The sequence below is a fragment of the Rousettus aegyptiacus genome, unplaced genomic scaffold (assembly GCF_014176215.1).
Source record: "Rousettus aegyptiacus isolate mRouAeg1 unplaced genomic scaffold, mRouAeg1.p scaffold_m13_p_5, whole genome shotgun sequence".
NCBI lineage: Eukaryota > Metazoa > Chordata > Mammalia > Chiroptera > Pteropodidae > Rousettus > Rousettus aegyptiacus.
This window is the reverse complement of record NW_023416308.1, coordinates 13,332,582-13,357,564: the sequence shown is the minus strand read 5'-3', so window position 1 is coordinate 13,357,564 and position 24,983 is coordinate 13,332,582. Positions and strand designations below refer to the sequence as shown.

General features: G+C 51.0%; 2 protein-coding genes across 3 annotated transcripts in view; both read right to left on the bottom strand.

The window, feature by feature from the left end:
- The window catches only part of SMARCB1 (SWI/SNF related, matrix associated, actin dependent regulator of chromatin, subfamily b, member 1), a 30,517-nt gene extending 16,976 nt beyond the window's left edge, over positions 1–13,541 (bottom strand). Inside the window, exons 1-5 of one of the 2 annotated variants that reach the window (XM_016127197.2) lie at positions 13,266–13,541; positions 9,877–10,015; positions 8,045–8,174; positions 5,261–5,398; positions 3,539–3,666 (exon numbers count right to left, since the gene is read on the bottom strand). In XM_016127197.2, the coding sequence (XP_015982683.1) occupies positions 3,539–3,666; positions 5,261–5,398; positions 8,045–8,174; positions 9,877–10,015; positions 13,266–13,358 (628 nt within the window). In that variant the 5' untranslated portion in view covers positions 13,359–13,541. The remainder of the gene's footprint in view (positions 1–3,538; positions 3,667–5,260; positions 5,399–8,044; positions 8,175–9,876; positions 10,016–13,265) is intronic. The other variant, XM_016127198.2, reaches the window with a different exon arrangement.
- Positions 13,542–14,699: 1,158 nt separating this feature from the next.
- On the bottom strand, positions 14,700–24,923 carry MMP11 (matrix metallopeptidase 11). Its single transcript, XM_016127205.2, has 8 exons — positions 24,788–24,923; positions 19,459–19,688; positions 18,378–18,521; positions 18,166–18,299; positions 17,780–18,021; positions 17,442–17,658; positions 16,509–16,766; positions 14,700–15,564 (listed from the first exon to the last, which is right to left on the bottom strand). Exons 1-8 carry the CDS (start codon positions 24,902–24,904, stop codon positions 15,431–15,433), a joined length of 1,476 nt encoding a protein of 491 aa, XP_015982691.2. The 5' UTR covers positions 24,905–24,923; the 3' UTR covers positions 14,700–15,430.
- Positions 24,924–24,983: the final 60 nt, after the last annotated feature.

Genomic DNA, 24,983 nt, shown 5'->3' with positions numbered 1-24,983 from the left:
GTCTTTTTATTTTCATTTTGTTTTTCCTGTTTTCTTTTTCCTGCCTTCCTGTGGGTTACTTAAACATTTTTTAGAATTACATTTTTATTTATCTATAGTGTTTTTGAGTATAACTCTTTGTATAGCATTTCTTCTAAGTGGCCCTCTGTGTATTTATTACATTATACACACATAACTTAGTCAACTGATTTATTTTACCAATTCAAGTGACGTATAGAAACCTTAACTTCTCTTTATGTCCCTTTGCTCTCCCCTACGTATAACGGAATTGCCTTAAAGATTTCCTTTACATACATTTAGAACCACATAAGAGAGTGTTACAATTTTTGCTTCAACTATCAAACATAATTCAGAAAACTAAAGAAAAGAAAAGCCTATTGGATTTACCCATATTTTTGCTTATCATCTTCTTCCTTCCCGTGTTCTAAAGTTTCATCTTTTCTCATTTCCTTTCTTTCAGCCATTCTTTTTTGGTTAGGTCTACAAGCAATAGCTTTCCTTTATCTGAGAACTCCCCCCTCATTCCTGAAGGATATTTTCACTGGGTATAGGATTCTAGATTGGCAGTACTTTTCTTTCACTGCTTGAAAAACACTGTGTCATTTCCTCCAGTTTCCATGGTTTGTGAAGAGAAATCTGCTGTCAGTCTAAGTTTTTCTCTGTACATAAGGTGTCATTTTTCCCTGTCTGCTCAAGGTTTTTCTTTGTGTTTAATTTTCAGAAGTTTAATTATAATGTGTCCTGGCATAAATTTGTGTTTATCCTGTTCAGGTTCATTCAATTTCTTGAATCTGTCATTTGTGTTTTTTTAAGCATCCAAGGAAATCATGTGGAAACAAATTTCTATAAAGGGCTTCCTGTAGCCATACTCTGTGGTATAGACCCTCAGGACTCTAATTACCCCTGGCCTGTGTGCAGGAGCAGAGTCTATATTTTTCCTGAGACAGTTCATGGTCCTTCCCTGGGACTCCTCCATCCTCCTTTGGGGCCAAGGTGGCATCTATGTAGATATGTACTCTCGTTCAGCTGCTCATCCTTTCTGGAGGACTTTAACACTCCCTTAGGAGGCTGAATGTTGAGGCATATGATGCTACACTTCACCAGCAACTCAGACAAGCTCCCTTTCAATTCCTTCTCAAAGAAGATAACCTCGAACTCATTGTTAACTGACATCTACCAAGAGCTTGCAGGAGACAAATTTTGGTTAGAAGGGATGGCCTGAACAACATACACTCATGCTGCTCAGCTAATACTGCTTTACATTTTTAATCCCTTTGATAAACACTCTCAAGCCCACCTTTAAGGTTATTTGAAATTTAAATTAGTAAGTTGAATATAACTTAAAAAAACAGCATGTCAACAGCACTTTTGAATATGCTCTTTCAACTACCATGCAGGAGTGTGGAGTAACCACCAGTTAAGAATCATAGCTCTCAGACACACTAACTACCACTCTAGGCTGAGGAAGAGTTCACAGAACAACACTATTTTGGTCCTCCAAGTGTCTGTACTATGATATATTACATGAGGACTTCTATGAGGAACAGCCTGGAGGAACCGTGGTAGAATTCATGGACAGATGCTGGTCTTCATTGCATTATACTGTGTCCTCTTCATGAAGGCCATGGGAAGAGGTTCTCTCAGAATTAAGTATCACATGCAGTTCTGCTTCTTCTGAGCCATCAGCTGCTGCTAATCTTAGCCACACTAAGGACTGTAAAACTAATCACCATGTCTCTCTCTACCTGGTTCTAAAAGGCTGAGGGCCATGCCCATCTTTGAAATAACGATACCTACTAATTTATAAGTATGAGCCAGAGCGCTGGCTTCATTTTATACCTCCTAGTTTCATTTTACCCTTTATCCAGTTTTTCCTAACCACTTCTTTTTCATTTGCTTTTTTCTTTTATACTGAGAATCCATTATATAAGCTGCCTTACATCCCTTCTGAAACAGGGCAGGGATATAAAAAGTAGGAACTTTCAATGTGTTGTTAAAAGAAGAGTAACAAGGCAATACATGTACAGGAACGAAGTTTCTGTGTTTGGCCAGGTTCTATGCTAAGCGCTACAGGAAAAACAGCACGCATGCGCACACACACACGCACACACATACCCATAGTCCCTGACCTCAAGGTGTTGAAATGAAGAGGGAGAGAGATGAATTAACAAGTAACTATAATGCAGGCCAGGTGAGATTAATGGGGAATGTTATGACAGGTAATGCACAGCACTGATGGTGGCCTGGAACCTGTGAGCTACCCCATCCCCATGCTGAGTCTTCACCAGTGCACAACACCTGCCCCTGTCTATACTCATTACAACCTCCTGGAACTCCTTATTGATGTCTCCCCTCACCCATGTCTCCCCTTGGCCACGTCACTCCTTTGCCAACATCCTCTCTCGCCAGCTAGTCTGTGGGCCCTGGAAGACAGGCACCCTAGCTCTCAGGCCTTGCTCCTAGGGTGGGGCAGGGCCTTGGACTAGGCCCAGCACACCAATTGCCAGGGGATGACCAAAGGAAGCAGCCTAATCCTTCCAGAATGTTTAAGGCCACGGCATATCAACAACCACAAACATTCCTCCCGGAGGAAATCCCCTCTGGGAGAAAAATGTTGTAAGCTGTTATGTCATGGAAACACAAAATAGCAGGGGAAGTTTTAGCAAACTAAGGCACCACGACTCATCAGAAAATTCTGTACCAACTATAAAGACCAAAGAAACCAGGAAGATACTTATTAAGTGAAGAAAAATAAAATTATACTCGCATTATAATAACAACTTTGTTGAATATGTTTGTATATAGAAGTGACTGGAAGGGAAAATATAAAACAAACTATTTGGGTGGTGAGATTCTGGTGACTCTAAACTTTTATTCACTTAAAAATAACATTGTTTTTGTTTTGTCTGAATACAAATGTCTGTTGTAAAAAGTCTGATTCAGGGGAAAAAAAGAAAGAAAATCAACACATGTGTAAACATGGCTAATTCTCCTTCCGAGATGTGATAAGGGCTCTAACTACTCTAGTGGATGTCTCCTCCTAACCCTCCTATATTTGCACAAAGTCACATTTGGACTTTGGGAGCCAGTGAAGAGAGCCAAGAGCCTCCATCTGACTCAGGACTTAAAGAGTGAGGATGGAAAAAAGAATGAAGAGGGTGAGGGCGGGACTCCCGGCCAATGGAATGACAGAGGCACAGGCATGAACATGTAGCATCTAAAAGTACAGAGGGGCAGGGCAGGGGACATGGCTAAAGTGGAGGTGCATGAAGGGCCAGGAAGCAGCATCAAAGTCATCATCGATCTCTGTGTCCTGGTAGCCTGTATGCCAGGCCCTTGAACTACCCACACTCAAATGCCCAGCTCACAACAAACAGTGGCAAAAGCAGGATTTGAACCCAGAGTCCACACCCTCTACAGTTAGGTCACAATGCTCTGAATGTCACGTTAAGTATCTAGAACCCGCCTGATGGGCAGCAGGTAGCAAAGGGGAGTGTTCACATGGTGGATAGTCGGGGCTGCACAGAGCCCCACATACCATTCATGTTCCAGGTAAAGGCATCCCTCAGCTTCTGTCCATCGATCTCCATGTCCAGCCGGATGGGGACCAGCACCTCAGGCTGGGACGCATTCTCATGGATCACTGCTGGGTCGTGATCATCAAAGCTAGAAGTAAAGTGGCAGGAAAGTCATCAAGGGGTGCTGTGGATCCCCATGTTCTCTGTACCACTGGTCCCTATAAACCTGGCCAGATGGGGAAAGCCCACTCCTCACAGGGACTTGCTGACTAAGGGCTGAGTCGGCAAAGATGAGGTCAGTAGGGGTCAACATTTCATGGACACATGGGAAAGGGAGAGGAAACTGCTGACTTGGGCAGTGGAACAAGACCTAGACATGTTCTGAAGGGAGGTTTAAGTCCTAAAGCAGGCAGGATTTTCACTAAAAAACTGTGGGAAAGGAAAGGTATTTCCAGAAGAGAAAATACTTGAGCAAAGACTGAAGGGCAGGGAGAACGGGGGAGATACTGGGGGGGCAGCAGCCAGAGCACCAAAGGCGAGGTGCAGATTAGGTGGGAGATGCTGGGAAGTCACGGGGTCAAGGTACCAAAAGTTCTCTATCTCAGACTGCGGAATCCAGCTCTATCCTGAGGGAACCCCAGGAGGACTCTGAGCAAGGGCTTTATACATGGGTCACATCTGGGTTTTAGGGAGACAAAGAGGGAAGAGTGGGGGGATTTTGGAGAGCATGGGAAACTTAAGGGTATCTGTGGAATAAGGAGAGGGCTAAGAACTCCTCTTAAGAGCTTGGGGCACAAATGACAAACAAAAAAATGAAAGTACATCACATGCTAGACTCATGCTCTGGGAAGTACAAACAAGGAAAAGAGCAGGAGTGGCCATTCTAAAGAGGGCAGCCCTGAGAAAGCGACATTCAAATAGAGAATGGAAGGAAGAAAAAGGAGGGAAGAAAGAAGGAGAAAGGAGGAAGGAAGAGATGGAAATAGGAAGAGAGTGAGCCATACATATATTGGCAAGAAATGAGCGAGGCCATGTGGGAGTGGGAGCTTGAAAAATGCCCCCTAAAAAGAAGCTATGTCCTAATCCTTGGAACCTGTGACCATTACCTTATATGGCAAAAAAAAAAAGGCGGGGAGGGGAGTACTTTGCAGATGTGATTAAGAATCTTGCAAGATTATCCAAGTGGGCCCTAAATTATATGACAGGTGTCCCTATACAAGAGAGACGCAGGAGACTTCACACACAGAGAGACTTCCATGTGACCACAGAGGCTGAGACTGGTGATGTGGCTACAAACCATGGAATAAAAGCAGCCACCAGAAGCTGGAAGAGGAAGGAACAGAATCCCCCCCAGAGCCTGGAGGGGGAGTATGGCCTAGAGAACACCTTGATTTTGGCTCAGTGAAACACCTGGCCTCCAAAACTGTGAGAGAATAAATTTGTGTTGTATTAAACCACCCATTTTGTTGTGATTTGTTCCAACAGCCAAAATAACACACCAGGAGTCATGTGGATGGCGTCTGAAACCGGGAACTCCACTCTAGGTACTTGGAAAATGAGGAAACAATGGCGAAACTAAAAAAGGCAGAGCCGGAGCAAGCCAGAGACGGGCATCCTGAAAGCCAAGGGAAAACAATTTCATAGGGGGACATGAGGTCAAACCAGAGCACTTTTCTGGGGAGGAGACTAAAATGCGTTCAAAGACTGAGGTGGCATCAGTGCAGAGGGCAAGGTGCACTCACCAGAGAGGGAAGGTTCTCTTCTTGTCCCGGCCCATGCGGTTCCTGTTGATGGTCGTAGAGCACGGCACAGCGTCCAGATGGTGGGAGCTGTTGGGCAGGGTGGGCACCCACTGGCTATTCCTCTTGGCCTTCTGTTCCCTAAGAAGACATGAGAAATCCCTCCACTCAGTCTACCTGATACCACCCACCAGGTATAAAGTCATAGTTAGTGGATGCCCACTGTGCCCCTACTGGACTCCAGGCCCTGGTGGGGGATCTCTGTGCACCCTAAACTCTTCAGATGTCTCTTCCCTAGGCTCTCACCCACACCAGCTCAGAGGCACCCAAGCTAGGGGAAGGGTGCAAAGGGGCCCCAGACAAGTCAGCGAAGCCCTCAGCCCAGTGCATGAGCCACATAACATGGTATGTGCTGGGCATGGATGCACGGAAGTACAGGCTCTTTGCAGGAGAGCAGCACAAGGGGGAGGCTTCCGAGAGGAGCGGAGCCTTAACACTCAGTCGGGGTTCACTGAAGTCGGGGGCGGGAGAGAAGGCATTTCAGGAGGAGCACAGATAGCAGCAGAGAGGAGGCAGTAGGTTGCGGGTTCAGCTGAGGCTGGAGATATGGGACACAGAAAGGGGTCCTGATTACAGGGGTTGGTGTGTTCTGAGAAAAGCTGACTGCACTCAGCAGATGGCTGGGAGTCCCCAGGGGTTTAAAGCAGGGAGACACATGATTGGACTATTTTAGACATGCAGTCCAGCCTGAGATAGCCTAGGCAAGACAGCTGGCCTCCAGGCTTCCAGACCAGAGTGAGACCAGGGGTCCCTGCCACAGCCTATCTGGGCCAGTGGTTTCTAATCCTGGCTAGACTCATTTAGAGCACAAAATTTTAAGTGGTACATTCCTGAGCCCCCAACCAGGTCAAGTGACTCCAGTTGCTGGGGAGCGCCTGGGACTTACAGTTTCTTTACAGCTTCCATGGGTGATGCCAGTGCACTGGGCCTATGCTAGGGAACCGAGGGTCTAGCCCATCACCTATTTTCTGAGCCTCCTAGAGCCTGCACTGAAGTCACTGAGGTTCCCTCTTCCCCCAAATTCTGCCCCAACTCAGTAGCAATCTGGCTCAATTCCAGGTCTGGGCTGCTCTACCGACCCCTCCTGTCTGGTAGCTGTCACAAATAGACAATGCAAGTTATGCAACAGACATAGTGAGTGTGAATACACACCATACATGAATCTGAGAATCTGAGTCATATAATTCAACTCCCTTCCACTGCCAGGACGTCTGCAAGTGGGGGCAGCCGGCCTCTGCTCCAGCTGCCCAGTGAGGAGGAGGGAAGGTGCCAGTCCTCTTGTGGAGCTGACTGGCAGTGGGAAGGTGCTTCCTGAGCATAAAGCCCATCGAAGCAGCTTCCTTCATACCTTTACCCCTCCCCCCCAGTAGTTCCGACCTCAGGGGTAACAGGACTCTACTCCTCTCAGCTGTTCCTCATATGACATGATCGTTAAGAAAGTGTTTACTGCCCCATAAAAGGTTCCCAGCTGACATGTGCAGACTTGAAAGTCCCATCCATATGTACCTAATTTCCTTCTGCCACTCCCCTGAGAAAGTCTAGTCATCCTTATGTTTTTACTGTATCCCTCAGAGAAAAAAAGAAATCTGTAGAGCACACATCTATTAACGCTGGCCAGGTTGGATCTGTGCCACCTTTTTCAGGGCGGGGGGTAGATTATAGAAACAATCCAAAAGTCAAGTTGAGAGAAAATCTGAAAAGAAATGATTTTTCGTGACTACACCACTAGAAACAATACCCCTCTCTACCCCACTTAATGTTCCCAGGGTTTTTTGCATATAAATGCATGTATTCTTGAGAATTGAAAGAGTAAAGAAGATATTCCGCAGGTCTCACTCACGTACACCACGTTTTTGGTTACTGCAAGTCTACTTAATTACGACATATAGAGTTACAACCTCGTCCCTTCCAGTGGGTGCACTTTTCACTCAATCAGCCTCTCCCTAGACCTGAACACTCAAGTGGATCTGTATTTTCCATTATTAGTCACAGTGCTCTCAAGGGTATCCCTGTACATACAATGGTTTTTGTTGGTAGTGGTGTTTTTTTTTTTTAATTATTTCTCTGGGACAAACTTCCAGGGGTGAAATTAATGGGCCAGAGAACAAAAAAACGTTGCTGTCATAATACTTTACAAAAAGATGACGCCCACATACAGGCCGCTGCGGCATTCACGAGTGCAGCTCCGTCACACCTTCCCCTATTCCTCGTGTTGCTATTTACTTTTTTTTACTTTGAATTTTTTATGTTCTATATAGGGACAAACATCATTCCGTGTGTTTGTTCACTCTTTCTAGCGTAGATCACCCTTTACCTAGTTATCTATTGGGGTATCCAAGTTTTTCTTATAAATCTAAATTAACAGACTTTCTACAATATAGCTTCCCAACTACTTGCCTGCTTGTTACTATAGACACATTTAAAGGTTCTAAATTTATACATTGAAATCTATTGTTTTTTGTGACTCGATCTGGGCTACTAATTTTTCTGACGGATTAGTCCCACTTTCAAAACATTTCTAACCACTCTCCAGAACCCAAGACTTGGCTTGTGTTTCTTAGAAATTCCAAGGACAAAGAAACTTAGAAACCCAGCTAAAACAATTTGTAAGCACAGTGTGTGAAGTGCTGAAAAGTATGTCAGTTCAACTTAACCCCCACCAGTTCTGGAATATGAGAAAAATGCCCATGGGTGTCCCAAGAGCTTGTCCTTGCCAGGGTGTGTTACCTGAGGTAGGTAGGGGGCTCTGTGCTGATGGACACAGCCTTGTACTTCTCATCATTGCCATCCAGAATCTCTTCCACCTCTGAGGCTTTTAACAGAGTCACGCTGGTGGCCAGGGTCGTGTATCCATGATCTGTAAACAGAGACACCGCTGCGGTCACCCTGCTGGTGGGGGGCACAGCGAGCAGCAGCAGCCAGTAGATGCAGCACATCAAAGTCCTCACATGCAGGAGGTAGGAAAAGCAGGTGTCAACTTTACTACTGCTGAATGCTGGCCTCTTCCAAAAGGGCAATCTGGATTGAGCACTTTATTAGAGGTCCTACTGGGTAAACAGTCCCTGAGGATTTCCTTGGACTCATTTGTCCCAGGAGCACCAGCTCAGGGCACAAAGGAAGTACACAGGACAACGGCAGCAGAAGCAGCTACAGTGCAGCACAGCCAACGAGGGCTCTCAGGAGAAAAGGAAGATTCCAGAGTTATACCACCAGTGGGAAGAGGTCTGACATCACTGCAATCCACAACATCAAGCAAAGTGGAAAGATGGAATGGAAGATGAAAAATACTTTTCTTTTAAAACAAGAGCCCAGAGAGTTGGAAAGAGCTGCTTCACACTGAACATGAACTCCTGGCCCTGCGCCAGTCAACATGTGCTGTCTAGGAAACAGGACAGATACTAGGCAACTCGACCCACAGCTCTTCTAGGGAAGCTTGGTCAAGAGCTGCTACCTGTCTGCAGGTCCAGCCTGGCTTCTCCTGGAGAAACAAATCAGTTACGGGGGAAGTGCCTCCAAAGCACAAGGCAGAAGAGTCACCGAGACTTCACCTGAGGCTTGCAGAGGGGAAAGCAAAGCTGGGAACTCACTGCGTTAATGACTGGTGCCTACTGGAGGGCAGAGGGAGGACAAAAAGGAGATTTTAAAAAATGAGTGAGTGGAAATGTTATAGCAGCAGATAAAAAGAAGCTCCGGCTCCTGCATTAAAAGAACCACTACTTTGCCCACAGTAGACAAGACCACAGTAGCACCTATAAACACAACCAAACAGGATAGACTGCAAAGCGCACACTCGCACACACAGACAGGCACACATACACAGGGCTTCAGGGCGGGTCTTCACCCAGGCCCCGGGCAGCTCTCTACAAGGCGCCACTGCCAAGTGGGAGACAGTTTCGCTTCCTGCCAAACATTGTGCTGTGTTCAAACCCAAATGGACCATGAGACTTTCCTGATGAAGTCCCCAGAGTGTCTGAGAGTAACCTTTCGCCCTGCACAGAGCTGCCACGGCTGAAGCACGCTACTGTCTCTACTGTCACTAGTGTCAGGCGGCTCACCTATCAAGCCCCAGGCACACCTCAGACACAAGCAGGGACATGCACATGGGCTCTAGCACACTGGCTGCCAGAATGAAGTGCTATGGGATGGATGTGCTCTGGGAAGCGAAGCGGTGAAAGCCCCAGAGGGGAGTGGGAGCTGGGGCCACCACCCGCCACTTGGGCTGTATGAAGGGTGATCATGGCAATACGCCCACGGCAGATGGCAGAGCATCACAGCATTCCTAAAACGTTTTGAGACCAACATGTCTTCACAGCACCCACGATCCCAGCCCTGCCCTCCCCACACACCCCGTGGCCCTGTTGAAAATGCCTGACAAAGAACCACCAGTGGCTATCTGGAGCCGCTTTTACGCCTGAGCTGCATGTGTGCCCCACCCCTAGGATGCTCCCTGCCACACTGAGGTCAAGGCTGCAGTGAAGACACTGGAGTGAAAACGTTTTATCTTCATGACATAAGCGAGTGGTTTTGAAACAGGTTTACAAACCCTCGTGAAGACGCACCCTTAGTGTTAGGTTTTGTTTTTTTACCATGTGACGATGCAACTATTTTCTTCCTCTCTTCCACAGTGGCTAGTCGCCTCCAGAGTGAGGGGTATCTCTTGTACAGAGAACCTCGGAACATACGGAGGTAGTTTCCCACCTATGGGTAAAGCAAGAAGGCTCATTATGAGGGTCGCATCTCCACACAGAGGGAAGGGTCCTGGCACAGAGGCTCCGCTGGATCAGGTGATGGACAATCAGATGAGTTGGCTATCAGGCACCAGACTTTCACCAGCGATAAAACACATTCTGCTGACATCAAGGGTTCAACAGCAGTGCACATCTGGCTTGCATCTGCCCCTCTAGGCAGGGGCAACAACATCTGCAACCTGACGACAGGACCAAGCCTTGTGAGGCAGGCCCCCAGAACTCACCAACAAGCCTGCAGTGATTTTGATTTCGGACTAAGATCTCTGGCACTTTCCAAAAATGTAAGGCCGCTCTGACTTTCTTTTATCTTAAAGACTAGACTTTGATATTTTTAAGATGTAATAAACACCAAAAAGGTCTTTTAATTTTAGACAGATGCAGGATAATTTCCCCCGTGGCCTTGTTGCTTTGTTTAGTAATAAAACTCAAACCAGGCATACCAAAAGAATTTTCCGAAGAATTTAAAAAGGACTTATCGGCAATCACCAGATTGCTATATAAATCATTACTTCTCCAAATAATCGCTTCAGTTTGCTTTGTACCAAATACTCAAAGTATGGCTTCCTTAATGAAAGGAAAAAATCTAGTCCCAAAGTTTTTAAAAAGAAATCCCATTGTTTCACTGACGTTTCCAAAATGATCATGTGAATTACATGGCAGAGGATGGCCAGTGGACTGGATGCCAGATGGCGGCTCCACCTGTGACCAGTAATTTCTTCCCCTTTCTGGGTCTCCTTACTCATTTGTCAAATGTTCAACAACTCTGAAGTTCACTCCACAAAGCACCACTTCTATAATTTTCCTATTTACCTACCCAGCATAGTATATACCTATTAAATAAAAACATTTCTCTATTTTTCATGAATTAAAGATTTTGATGATTAACAACCAGATTTGAACAGTGTGAAGGAAGGTGACCACAGTGAGTCACTCATCCTCTATACAGCAGCCACAGACCTACTGCACATTATTTGGCTTGAGTGCCATTATCATTCAAGGGTAAATGTATAGTTTCATTAGGTTTTTGAAAAGACATCGACAATAATGTCCCCCACTACCTTATAGGTCCTACAGAGCTCCAGGACTTCTCGACCCTTTCCAAGGCCCTTTCAGAACATAGGAGATCAGGGCTTGCCTTCCTGGGTTTTCTCTAAACCAGCTTTTGCCTGTGAAATGAAGGTGTTGACTTGGGGATATCCAAGGGTCTTCTCAGGTCTGTGACCCTAGCTTGAATACAGCTACCTACAGATAGCAGAATAGTAACATATACTCACTGCAACTGCAGATGCCTTCCCAAAACCACTCCATGGATATGGCATGGAGGCACTGGGTGTGATGCTATGGCCAGCCCACCTCCCTGAATATGGTACCTGTTTCTCAAGGGGAAGGGAATTGGGGGCCATCCACCCAATGCAGTCACAGGGGCTACTGAAGATCAACAGACAGCATTCTGATCTTGAACCTTTCCCAGACCCCGAAAGGTCTAACGATTGTTAAGCCAGGCCCAGAGAGTAAACTTCCTCTTTCTTCTCCCATCTGGATCTAACGTTCTCATTCAACAAGGCTGAAAGAGAAGAGCGCCATTAACTTTCTAGAAACTAAAATGTGTTATAGAAAAGAACTTGGAGGCCATCTAGACTAAGTATCTCTATGAGAAAAGTGATACAGAGACAGAACAAAGCTGGAACCAGGCCTCCTGACTTTCTTCCCACATGCTTCTTCTCAGTTTGCTCCACCTAATAAATAAAAGTTGCATTTCAAAAGTACCACCCACTCAGAGTCAAGACCAAACTGATTGCTTTTCTTGCCAATTAGATAAGGTAAAGGTTTCTTTAAACAACCTGCCATTATCACATACTGAAACTCAACTGCCTTTTGTATCCTGCATTTAAGCCTATGAGGACTATTCTAAGCCTTGGCAGATGGACAGGCACTGGCTCCATTTCCCCAGCACAGCTATCTTTGAAGAGCAGCATTTATGTGATATGGAAATTTTTATTGCATCCTGCCTTTTGTTTAACAACAACAACAACAACAACAAAAGATGAAAAACGGTGACACTAAAATTCTGATGCTGAGAACATAGGTCTCATTATTCAACACACCTAAGACAAACCTAGAATCATAGGTAGCCTCGGAGTGACCATCATGAGGCTTAATTCATTGACACTATGTTCAATTGTGAAGAAAAACAACAAAAATTGTAAAAACAGGAATGAAATGTTGGCAGATGATACTGGAAACTCCTCCAAGGAAAGGTGACCCTTGGCATTTTGTAACGGCTTTAGCTTAGCAAGGTTAGCACTTATTTCATTATATGAGAAAGATTCTACTGCTTGGTATATGTACATATGAATTGTATATCCATTAAAAAAATGAATATACACTATCTAAGGGCTGCCTTTAGACCAAGAAGGGCTAGTCTGAGGCAATCTAAAAAAAAAAAAGTCATGTACTTAGTACAAACTACCATTGAAAGACCAGCTGTAGGATTAAAGGACCAGCTGATTCTGGGTTAAAGACCTTTAGGATGTTTCCGCTGTAATAATTCAGTTAGTCCAAGATATCCAAAGCGTCAACTGCTTTTGAATTGTTGATAGACCAAGCTCAGGGACTGGGGCCTTATCTACCAAATGAACTAGGAAGGTCCTATCCACCCAACAGCAATCATCCTCCTCCCAACCTATTTCTTCCCAGGTAAATGAAGCTCAAAACACTGTCTGTCAAAACACCTCCCAGCCCACCTCAAAGGCAACGAACACAATGTGAATGAGCCCTCCCTAAACCGGTGTTTACAACCTGCGATTTCAAGGATCCCAAATGTAGCAATGGGGGAGGGGGTGTATATGAGATCGCCTCAAGAGTTGCAGGGGATATCAAAACACCCCGTTCTTTTGTGTCTTCCTGGAACTGTACCAACTCAGCGTGAAACCAGCGGTCCCTCGTTGAGCCCTAGCCCTGGCAGCAGGATGCGTTCCCGACCGCGATGATATGGGTAAGTACATTCAGAATCACAGAGGAGCGCGGGGCGGGGTCTACTCTGCCACACTTCGCTGGGCCGCGCCCTGCGGGGCCTCGCCGCGTGTGCGCGCGCACCCGCCCGCTACGATGAATGGAGACGCGCGTTCCGGGCGCGCAGACCCGCCTCGAGGCTCCCGCGGGGGCCGGGCCTGGGAGAGCGAGGACGCGCCGCGGGCTACCTCTGAGCCGATCATGTAGAACTCGCCGTCGTCCTCCAGCTGGAACTTGACGGGCTTTTGCCCGAAGGTCTTGCTCAGGGCCATCATCATCATTGTGGCGGTGGAGGCGGGTGGCCAAGGCCGGGCTGCGTGGGATAGGGAGGGCTAAAGCGGCGCCGGGACGCGCCGAATCGAGGGGAGCCGAAGTCGAGAGGCGAAGAGCGGGCCGGGCCAAGTGCTCGCGCGGCGGCCGGGTTCCTCAGCCGCTGCAGCAGACGACGACCAGGCCGCCCTCAGTGCGCACGCGCAGGCGTTGACGCTGACGCGCGCGCTGCCGCCGCCCAAACAAAAAGCCGAGGCGCGCTCCCGTGGGTCCCTTAAAGGAGCCTAGACCCGTTTTTTTTTACTCCCAGACTCTCTCCCAAAGCCAGTTACTGAGGAAAACTTCCCGCAGATGGAAATAGCAACTGAGGTCCTGACTCAGGTGGTGGCTTTCCCAGTCTTACAGCTGGGACTGAAACAGTCTAGTGGAAGAGGAACAAACTGAGACGTGAACATGGGGAGGAGGCCAGAAGTACCCATGCCTCAGTTTCCCCACGCGGAAAATGAAGTTCAGCTGAGCGGATAAGAGGGCTCCTAGGAACAGATATCCCAGTTGTGGGCCCACAGATGGGCATCTTGAGTTCCTGCGGCTGTGGGAATGGGCAGAATGACTACACTGGGTGGTGGTAGCGTGGGCAAAGGCTCCCCAACTTGGCAGGATTCTAAAGCCCAGGTGGTATTTGGTTTGGCTAGTGCATCAGATGAGCATTGGAAGGGTGAGAACCTTTTCCATTCCTTAAGTCTGTGCTTTGTGCTGGCAACAAGCTGAGCCCTGTGGTGAAACTTGACAGCTCTGTCCTGCGAGGCTTATAGCTGGGAGTGGAAACTGAGATTAACAAAAGCATCAAAGTTTCCATGTATCCCCTTGAACAATGCAGTGGGCCAAAAATGGCCCACTGCTGACAATTTCATATGGTTAAGTCTGATAAAAATTGCAGCGGTAGTCGGTGTTACTATAGAAGGAGATGGAGCTGGATGGCAGACAAGGAGACACCTGAGAGTTAGGAAGGGTCGGCTGTGGTAAACATGAGTTTTGTTCTGTGTCCTGACGATGGAGGGACGGAGGCTGGGGCATGGCAAGAACAAATAAAGTGACCACCACTTAGTGGAAGATGATATGAGGGGCAAGTAGGGGAAGCAGAGAGCCAATTATGAAGCCACTAAGGGAGTCCAGTGAGATAATATGGAGGAATGGAGCAGGAGGGGCCCTAAACATTGTACCCAGCCCCAAGGACCAGAGGCTCAAGGGTGGCGTAGGCTGCTACTCTGGCTTCCACAACAGAGCAGGTCCCAAGCAAGCCCTGCTCTTTCCCCATTCTATCAACATAGTCGGAGAGACCCCAGGCAGGCAGGTAGAAAATGACTGTGTTTAATGATAGTCCTCAGTAAAAAAAGAAAAAAAAAAATCTTTGTACACACTATACACACATTTACATGGCTTTGGAAGGTCTCAGTGCTCGGATGAGGGCTGGGGAGATCTAGCACATGACAGGATTGAGGTATGTTGGGGCCTCCATGGCCCCGGGTCTCCAGCAGGAAGCACCCCTCTCCCCAGTTGACTCTGAACCTTCTGGCCCGGATCTTGGGGGAACATCTCCAGGATCACCAAATGGAAGGGAGCCAGTTCCAAGCGCCTACCCAGAACTGACTTCTCGGGAAAGGGCAGAAAGCCACAGGGGCCCAAGATCCATGTGCCTGCACCCTGCAGGAACCCCACAGCAGGGACGGCAAGGACTCCAACTCCCCCAGCCCTGCTGAGGTCCTTTCCTGAGGGACAGGGATGGAGAGCAAGGGCAGCAGGTTTGACTGTGACCTGCACAGGTGGGGCAGAGCCAGCCCAAGACCACCCTCACCCTTAATGCCAAACCTCCCAGCCCAGTCTAAAACAGTTGCTGGCAGGTGACCACGACCTGCATGGCCTTCCCTGCACTTGTCATAGTGGCAGCGCCCCCTCCCCATCCCCCTGAGGAGACATAGGTTCTGTTCTGTGCCTGGTACCCACAGTCACAAAGATGGCCATGGGTCTCTAGGCAATGTCAGTGCCCTGGCAGGGGTCAGGGTCCCTGAGGGCATTCAAGCAGTAGTTAGCGGAAAGTATTGGCAGGCTCTGTACAGCTGAAGAAGTCAGGGCCCAGGAGGCGAGGAAAGCCCTCCAGGGCCTTCACCTTCACAGGGTCAAACTTCCAATAGAGGCGGCCACGCAGGAAGTAGGCATAACCTGAGAAGAGAGGAATGAGCTCTGGGTGAGTGGACACTAAGCCTCACACCTGCTTGTCAGGCTGTACCCAGGGATGGGCACAGGGGGAGTTCTGGGTAGGAAGGCCTTGGCCACTGCTGAGCTCCTTAAAACCTGTGGGCCTCAAGGTGGCCCTTCCAGAGCCTCCTTTCCCTTGGAGGTGCCCAGAGTCTGGTCTGGGTTACCACCCAGCCTTATAGACACCGGGAGACTCAGAGACCCAGCTCCTACCTCAGGAAAGCAAGTCCCACTTTCCTCACCACCGCTCCCTCCAACTCACTCTACTGCACCCACCAGCCAGAGAACAGATGGGCATCTTGAGTTATGGTGGGTGACACAAGCAACCTGGAGCCCCAGAACCTATACAGTCACCACAGGACAGATTTCCTGGCAGGTACCCATTTGGGAAACCACAAAAGCAAAGTGGCAGGGGCCATGGGGTGAACGTTGGACTGTGAGTCCCCAGTCTAATCCTTGGAGATGCAGGAGTCTAGTGGCTCAGCAGGGACTGCCTCAGATGGGGGGCGGGGGGAGGGTCCTGGCTGTCCACTGTCCACTTGGGTGGTCCCAGTTAGAGAACACCTAAACCTCTATTTGCTCTTCTGGTAACTGGGTTCGTAACAGGTGTTACATCTGAAATTACATAAGACATGTAGGGAGCTTAGATGCCTGGAGCATCATCAGTCTTCAGTGAGCAGTGGTTTCTATTTCACCAGCCATGACAGGGACCTGTACAAGTCCTTGCACCTCCCTAGCCCTCAATCTCCTCATCTACAACATGGGGGGTATAGCACTACCCTAGCACAAGGAGGAGGCCAGATGGGGAGGGTGCTGGACAAAGGACAGAAGAGCTGACGTCCAGCCACCACAGGGTGGGAGATGTGGCTGCTGCACCACTTCCACCAGCTGCCCCATCCGCAACGCACCATCAGCATCCTGGAAGGCAGCGTCGATCTCAGAAGGTACCCCTCGCCAGTCGGTGGCCCGGCGGGGCACAGGGCTATCCACACGGCGGGTGCTGGGGTGGAAGCGCCAGTAGTCTCCGCCTCGGAAGAAGTAGATCTTGTTCTTCTCAGGGCCCCAGACCAAGGCTGCATGGACCGGGGACACCAGCAGGCCCAATTCAGAGAGGGGTGCCGGGCCTAGGACTGGCTTCTCACCATCGTACACCCAGTATTGAGAACCTATGGAGAGGAGAGGCTGCAGTGGAACTGCCCAACTGCCATGCCCAGCCACCACGAACCTGCCCAGCTGCCACCACTGCCACGGACTTTCCTAGCCTCCATTTCTGTGTCCTGCTTGGAGCCAGCGGGGATGTGCCGGGATGGTATAGGCTCTTGGAGGTACATGGGAAAGCTCATTTTAAGCAGCAGAGAGGTGCCTGAGGTCCCACTCCTTCCCCTGGTGTTTAACCACTCACCACCCCCTGGGCCTCAGCCATGGGCCCTGCCCAAGCAAGTCCTGGCTGGGCCTCTGTTTATGAAGCCCCTGCCACCTGGAATGCTCCAGGCTTTCCCCTCTACCAGTTGAAAGTTAACAGCTCATGCTTTAGGGTCATTAGACCTAAATCAAATGTCTGTTCTGCCTTGTCTAAGCTTTGCCCTCAGGTGAGTCACTACCACCTCTGGGCTGGAGGCCAATGCGTGACCCACTGTTTAATACCTTCTATTCTACACCTACCTTGAGTGCTGCCACCTCCAGGAATCACCCAGCTATGCCCAGAGGAGTAAGACTTATTCTCCCTTGGCCCCAAGGCTTCAGGGCACCTGCCCATCATATTTGTCTGTCTGTCCCTGTCCTTGACCATGACATTCCCAGCTCCTGGAAATCTCGAGTGCGACTCCCCAGCCCCCACTCACCCTGGAAGAACCAGATATGGCCCTGGGCATCCTCGAAGGCTGCATCGATGGGGCTGGGTAGTCCCTGCCAGTGGCGAGAGGCCAGCGCAGGGTAGCCAGGCTGCAGGTGGCCCCCACGCAGCCGCCATACAAAGCCTGCCTTGAAGAAGAAGAGCTCGCCTCGGATGGTGGAGGCTGCATCAAAGGAGACCTCGCAGGCATCTGGTGGGGCTTCCGGCTGAGGCAGGGGGAGGGAGGAGGGCCAGGAAAGAGCCCACATTGGATCCACAGAGGCCAGCGGGGTGAGGAAAGCTGGGACAGGGCCTCAACTCCTGTCCTCCCACCCTCCTGTGCCTCACCTCCAGAGGTGCAATCTCATTGGTGTCCACCCCTGCCTGGGGTTCCAGGGCCGGAGGCCTAGAGGTGGGGTCTGGCTGGGACCGGCCATATAGGTGCTGGATGCCCCTTCGGTCATCTGGGCTGAGGCTCAGTGGGTAGCGGAAGGTGTAGAAAGGGGACATAAGGGCCTTAGCAGCCGTGGTGTGCTGTAGCCCGAGCACATGGCCAAATTCGTGGGCTGCCACCTGTAAGAGGTCTGTACCTGGAAAAGGGAAATAGCCCAGCAATCCCTGAGACTCCTGTAGCACAATACCCAAGTTCTAGACCCCAGCTCAGGGACCTTGGCAAGTCCCCATTCTTTATGATCTTCAGTTGCCCATCTGGAAAATTGGTCCCCAGCCCATACCCTGGTTGTCCCCAATAGTCCAGGTCTCATCATAGTCGAAGTGGACATCCCCTTCTCGGTGGGTCTTAGGAAAGAAGGCGTGGGCCAGGATGCCCCCAGGTCCATCAAATGGTAAGTTGTCCCCATGCCAGTACCTGTGGGTGGGTGGGGGTGGTCAGTGGCTGCTGACAGCTGGGGCTTGTTCCCAGAGGGGTCCCAGGCCACCGTTTCACCTGGTGAAGTCGATCATGATGTCAGCATGGCCCTCATGCACCTCAGTAAAGGTGAGTGGTGTCACCTCACTCCACACCTGTAGGGCCTCTGCCACCGTCTTCCGCACCTGCTCCCGCACCAGCTGCCATGGGAACCGAAGGATCCTAGGGGTAGGAGGAGCAGCCCGGGCCTCATTCAGGGCAAGGCCAGTCCCTAATGGCTGTTGAGCCAGGAGTTGCCCCTGGATGTTCAGTGGGGTGCATGCATGTCGACGCAGGCCAGGTGAACCTCAGGTGTGGGGCACTGATCCCTTTGCCACATGGGCACATCTTTTTGTGGATTTGTGTCCTTAAGTACATACAGGTGTCTGCATTTGGAAGGAAGAACACAGGACCAGGAGCCCCAAGACCCACCTTCTAGACCTGACTGTATTGCTCACTGTAGGGAGACCTTAACCCCTTGACCTGCCCACTCTTGGTTCCCAGTTCCCAACGCAGGACATTTCTGAGTCCCCCAGCAGTCTCAGCTCCAATGCCAATGATACCACAAAGGTCTTCATGTACCTTCTCTCCCAAGCAGAGTCCCCCCCACTGTGGGATATTTTAAGTTTCAGCTCCTGCATCACTCCCAGGAGCCTCAGGTTACCTGAGCTATTTCTTGTCCTGCTCACTACTGTTTCTCACCTGCATGGATCCTGAATCGTGATGCTAGATCTAAACAATGACATGGTTAATGCCCCGTTCCCCAAGAGGACAGGTCATGGAGTCCCGGGGCCTGGCCCTTAGTAGGTCCCCATGGAAGCTGCCTGTGGGACTGAAGGCTGTGCCCTGACATGCCTACGGGGTGACCAGATGTGTGCTTACAGAAGCACTGCTCCTCCGTCGTGGGAGGGCATGGGTGTGGAGGAGATGCTGCCCATGTGTGCATCTAACTTGGGGTTCAGAGATGTTGGTCCATGGGTGGCTCAAGGGTCAGTGGACACACAGGTCTGTTAACCATGGAGACCTAGCCCTGGCATGTGTCTCGAGAAGCAGGTGTGAAGGTAGAAGGCATATACTTGGACGCAGGGGTCTAGAGCCTGTTCATGGCCACGGGCCCTACCTGTAGGTAAGGTCTGTCTTCTCCCAGCGCCCGCCTGACAGCACAAACCGCTTTTGTCGGTTGCGGGCACTCAGCCCATCAGGTGGGTCAGGTACGCCACAGCGGGGAGGTCTGGGGCCTCCAGCAGGCTGGGGGACCTCCTGGGTGACAGAGGCAGATGCCAGGCTGCTTGAAGGAGCTTCGCGCCAGGGCTGTGGCCCCCTCCTCACCGGGTGATGGCGGTGGGCAATCTGAGCAGGAGAGAGGATATGGAGACCTGGTCAGGCCTCAAGTCTTTGTGTCCCGATGTTAGAGGTGTGGGCTGTCAGCACACTCATGCTCAGCCCCAGCCCATATGTCACTAGGCAAGCAGAAAGCCAGAGAAAGTTTGCCTACTGTCACACCACAGGCCCACTGGCAGAATATGACTGGTTTGCTGACGACTCACTCCAAGGCCTCCTACTGCCTGTCACTCCTTCCTGGAGCAGCCCCAGCCTGCCTGTCACCTACTCCAGCCATTTGGCCTGGTGAGCTCTAGATGAGAGTAGACTGACTGTATTCTACATACACTCAGGAATGGGCCCCACAAAGCTTGCGAGGTAAAGCCAGACAGTTCCTCCTGCTCCCCCCACCGCCCACCCCCACCAAGTCACGTGAGCTACTACTGCCCAGGACATCCACCTAGGACCCTCCCCAGTGTGGAGGGGCTGGAGCCCAGCCTCAATTTGCTCACCAGACAAAATGGGGATGGTATCTCCCCATAGTGTTGATTTGAAGATGACCCAAGGCAGTACATGTAAAGCACTTAGCCTGGGGGCCAGGAACCTGGTAAGGGTAACTAGAACTGAAGTCTGACTTTTGAGGGTAGTTTTGCTCACACCCCACCAGGGCTGGGCACACAATAGGGCTAGATGTGGTCTGTCTGGCCCCTCCATCCATGCGAGCGTGCATGCAGGTGTGGTGGGGAGCAATTACCTGCTGCCTGGCCTCACCTAGCCCTGCCCTGCTGGAGTCCAAGCACCACCAATGGTGACTCTGATGTGGAGCTCCCAAGTCCCAGGGTGGGGGTCACCATTCTCAGGCATGAAAAAAGCAGAAGCTCAAAGAGTTTGGGAGACCTTGCGAGGTCACCCAGCAAGGTCTTGGCAGGAGCTAGGTGAGGACTCTGATGGCCAGAAGCAAAGCCTTAGCTGTGGACATTATACAAAGCTGGAAGAGAGGCATGGAGCAGTGCTGTTTGCTGAGAGGCTCAGCGCCTGTCTGGTCTGGGCCTGTCTGGTCTGGACAGCTGTGGCCTCCCCACTGCCATATTTGGGGTGGCAGCTGGGCAGCCCAGCCCCACCTTCAGCTTCAGCCTCTGGCAGCTGTCCCAGGCCCCATGTGCTCCAGGGCTCTGATCAGTGTCCCAATCTCACCAAGCTCCTGATTATGGCACCACCAAGAAGCGCCCAGACTCAACCCCCAAGAATGCCCCACTATGAGGGGGTCTTCTGAATACCTGGAGCTTCTGAACTCCAGCTACTTGGGATGTGGGGTCCTGGACTAGTTTTCCCTCAGTTTCAGAGCCTGCCTTATTGAATGATTAGTTACCTGGCAGAGCCCACCCTCACTGGGTTGTGGGTTCCAGCTGATACCAGGCTTACTGCTAATAAATACTTATCACTATTGCTATTAGGCTAGGGCCCTGCCAACAGCTCTACAGACATGTTCTTAGCCTGTGATGAGATCTATCACCAACTCTACCTTCATCATGCCCATGTCTCAGATGAGGAAACAAAGCCCAGAGAAATTAAACAACTGCCCAGGTAACAGCTGGCAGGTGGCAGGCTGCCTGCGCTCACGGCCCACCTTACCTGCTACCTCTGTTCCTTGGGCTGGAGTCACCCTTCCATTGAGGGAGGGCTGCAGGCTGGCCTCACTTTGGTGACCAAAGAACAGAAAATTATTAAGCACCTATTATTTCCCAGGCACTTTGCAGGCTGGCTCATTGAACCTCTCCACTCCTCCCCTAAGGTAGGGACCATACATTGCAAGGTTTCACATTGAGGATGTGGACCCCAGGTCTGTGTGACCAGCAATGAGAGCCTGCTCCTTCCCCTCTGCACACTTCCAGGATAAACAGGTTTTTACCCCAACCCTGGCAGGGGTACAAGCACCCTCCCTAGGAAGGGCAGGACTGTGTCATCCCCTGGGAGTTCCAAACTACCCAGAGCCCAGCCTGTCAGCTCTGTTTATGCCCGTGGGTAGAAATCTCTCTTCTGCCCACTAGAGAGGTCTGGAGCAGCCAGCTTGGGAAGGAGGGTGGATAATGGACATATATACTGTCCCTTCCTCTCCTGCCCCCCATAAGGCACCAAGTCTATGCCCAGACCCCTGGATCATAACACTCTCAATGCAGTAGAAAGAGCCACAGTCTGAGATTCAGAAGACCCAGTTCTATGCAATGGCAACTCTGGACCAAGTGACCCTGGGCAAGTCACTGTCCTCTCTTAGCTTCGACCTCCCCATCTGTCAGATGGAGATGATGCCACAGCAAAGAACTAAATGTTCTCCTTCTGTAATGTCTGCTGCAGCACCTGGCAGAGCCTCTTCCCTGGCCCAGCTCCTCACCCCATGGGCCCTCTCCTCCCACGCCTGGGAATCTGCCCTCACCAAATTCTCTATAGCTCCCCTAAAGTCTCCACTTTAAATTGTAAAACAGGAGTCCCAGAAGGGAGCTTGCAAATCAAGAGGAGAGTGACTCATGCAGGGTCTCCTTACAAGCCAGTAGCCTCTTGCTCCCTGTCTTGGAGAGAGATTGAGCAGAAGGCACTAGAATGAAGGCCTCCAGACAATGGGGTCCTTTTTGGGGAAGCCTATCACTTAATGGTGTTTGGCCTCAGTTTTCCCATTACAGGGATGAGACACAGGCTCTCTGCCCCACTGACCCCCATTAATCTTTGCCTGGGGCCAGATGCCCTAGCTGCAAAGCCTGACACAAGGCAGCTTGCTGATTTCTAAGATGGCTCACTGGTGCTTTCTAGGGTTTGCTGGAATTCAGTGAGGTGCGGTGGTGGCCTCATCTACAGCCCCAGGGGATCAGGGAACAGGCATTTCCCAGAGAGGTCAAGGACATTGCCCAGAGGCACACAGCAAGTCAGGCAAGAGTTCTACCTAGACCTGGGGCTTATACCTCCCCACCCAGAGCTCTCCCGCATCCTCTCAGTTCTTGGCCTATCTCCAAAACCCATATTGCTGAGAAGAGTTTCTTCTGGTGCACTCCCTCCTACTCCTCAACCAGGAGCCTCCTTGGGCCTGCCGTGTGGTGTGTGTCCAGCTCAGTCACCCCCACCCTCCTCTGGCGGGCACCAAACCACAGCTTCAAATATCCTCGAAGAATTTCTCAGCTGACTCAATCTCCTGGCTGAGCTAGAGGCTCAAGATCAGCCTCTGGGACAAATTCCAATCAAGAAAATGGAAGTACCTGGAAGAAGGGAGCTAAAAGAGGACCCCGGGATAGGTAACTGCTGGGTAAGGCCAGGGTAGTTGTACCCTTCCCTGAGCCTCAGTTTGCTGTTATTCCAAGAGGGATAATTAATCATAGTTACGCTTTCTGTCGTCGGCAGGAGACGACCCTGATGGCGGGGCACTTTCTTAGGCTGTGAGGAAGACAGGGGAGAATCACCATCCCATTCTACACAGCATCAAGCCCCTCTGAGGCTGAGAGGCCAAGCAACCTGACCGAGTCATCCACAGCCAGTTGGCAGGCAGGTCCATCTTCTCCCCCACATGTGGCCTAACCTTCTCCTTTCCTCCCCTCCCCTACCGGTCCCAAGGGCTGCAGGGCTTTCATCATTCCTGAAAGCTGCAAACTGGGATGGATAAATATTTACAGAGCTTTCCTGGCCCTGCCAATGGCAGCCAGGGAAAAACACATCTGAGGTGACCCCAAATGCTCTCTGCATATCTGCAGAGAGACAGACAACCCAGCTCAGACCCAGCCCCAATTGACGGTACACAAGCATCAAAGTGGTAGCTACAGGTGACGAAATGTCTCCAGCGTGCCTGCCTGCACCTCTCCTCAAATTACCTTATTTAATCCTCAGCGCCCAGCAGTGGGCACTGTTATTTCCCACCTAGTCCTGATAAGACTGAGAGGGTAAGGTTTTGCGGTACAAAAGGTGCTCACCTAGGGTCACATTGTTCAAATTCAGATTTCTCCAATTCCCGAGGCCATAGGTTCAACTGCTACCTACAGTAGTTTCCGACTCTGCCCCAAGTCCTAGGGGGCTAGGAGGGGCTGGGGAAGAGGAAAGGCTGAGGTGCCCCCAACTCATCCTATCCCCTCCCGTTCCCATAGCCAGTGCAGGACAAGCGGGCCAAGGCAGAGCTGGGGTGGGTGGACAGAGGCACCTAGCTGGTCAGACCTCCTTCCGCATGGACCAGTCCAATGACTCCTGCCTGTCACACTTCCTACTGGTCCCAACCCTGCCTGAGCTATCTGGAAGCCTCAGCTGCCAGTTGAGGTGAGGTGGTACGGGCTCCCAGGGGCCTGTGGACCTGCAGTTGCCCAGGCTCTTACCCCAGGCCCTGCCTGGTCACCTCTGTGACTGGTCCATTAAAGCCAAATCAAGAGGAACATGCAGCCTTCCTGGCACTCACAGGCTGTCACACACACCCCAGGATCTTCCCTCCTCTCTTCATTTTGCTGCTCTCTCACATGGACTCTCTTCTTCTCTCTGGATCCAACATTCTCCTCCCTTTCCTTGATGTCCCTTGTTCTCTGAGGGTCTCAATTGCCCACCCTTGGCGCCGTTTCTCTCTCGTTTTCTGTCACACACACACTGTAGCTCTCTAGCTCATGCTGTACCCGTTCCAAGCCTCTCGAACTTGCCACTTGCAGGTGCCCAGGTGGTGGCACCTCCTCCAGCACAGCTGCTGCCCTCCCCAGCTCTTACTTAATTCTCCAGCCCACTGCACACCTGGAGATGTGCTCGCTGCGGCCACACACCTGAAGGCTGACACTAGCTCTGCTTTGTCCTAGCGATGAATAGAGGGCCCTTTAACCACTCCCTCCGCTAACTTCCCCAGCACACACCCCAGCATCTGCGCCTGGGGCACCGAGGAGCAGCTCCTCATGCTGGGAGGGGGCGTGCGTCTAGCGGCGATCCCCGCGCAGGCTCCACTTGCACACCTCTAGAGACGAGTTGCTCTCTATCTATCACACCTACAGGGACCCAGAAAGTTTTAGGTCACGGGCGGCTCCAGGCCAACCCCGGGCGCCCCCGTGGGTCCAGCTCTGCCACTGGGCCCAGCCCGCGTGCCCGGCGCCCCCTGGGCAAGGAGCGGCCGGCCGGCGGCGGGCACTCACCGGCGGCCGCGTGGCCCGGGCCAGCAGCGGCGGCGGCGGGAGCAGCAGCAGCAGCATCAACAGCGGGAGCAGGAGGGCGCGCGGGACCGCGCCGCGGAGCCCGGCGGCCGGAGCCATCCGCCCCGGGGCTGCTGGGCCTGCTGGGCCGCGCGGGCCACCGCCCCTTATAGCCTCCGTTCCGCCCCCGTCCCGCCCC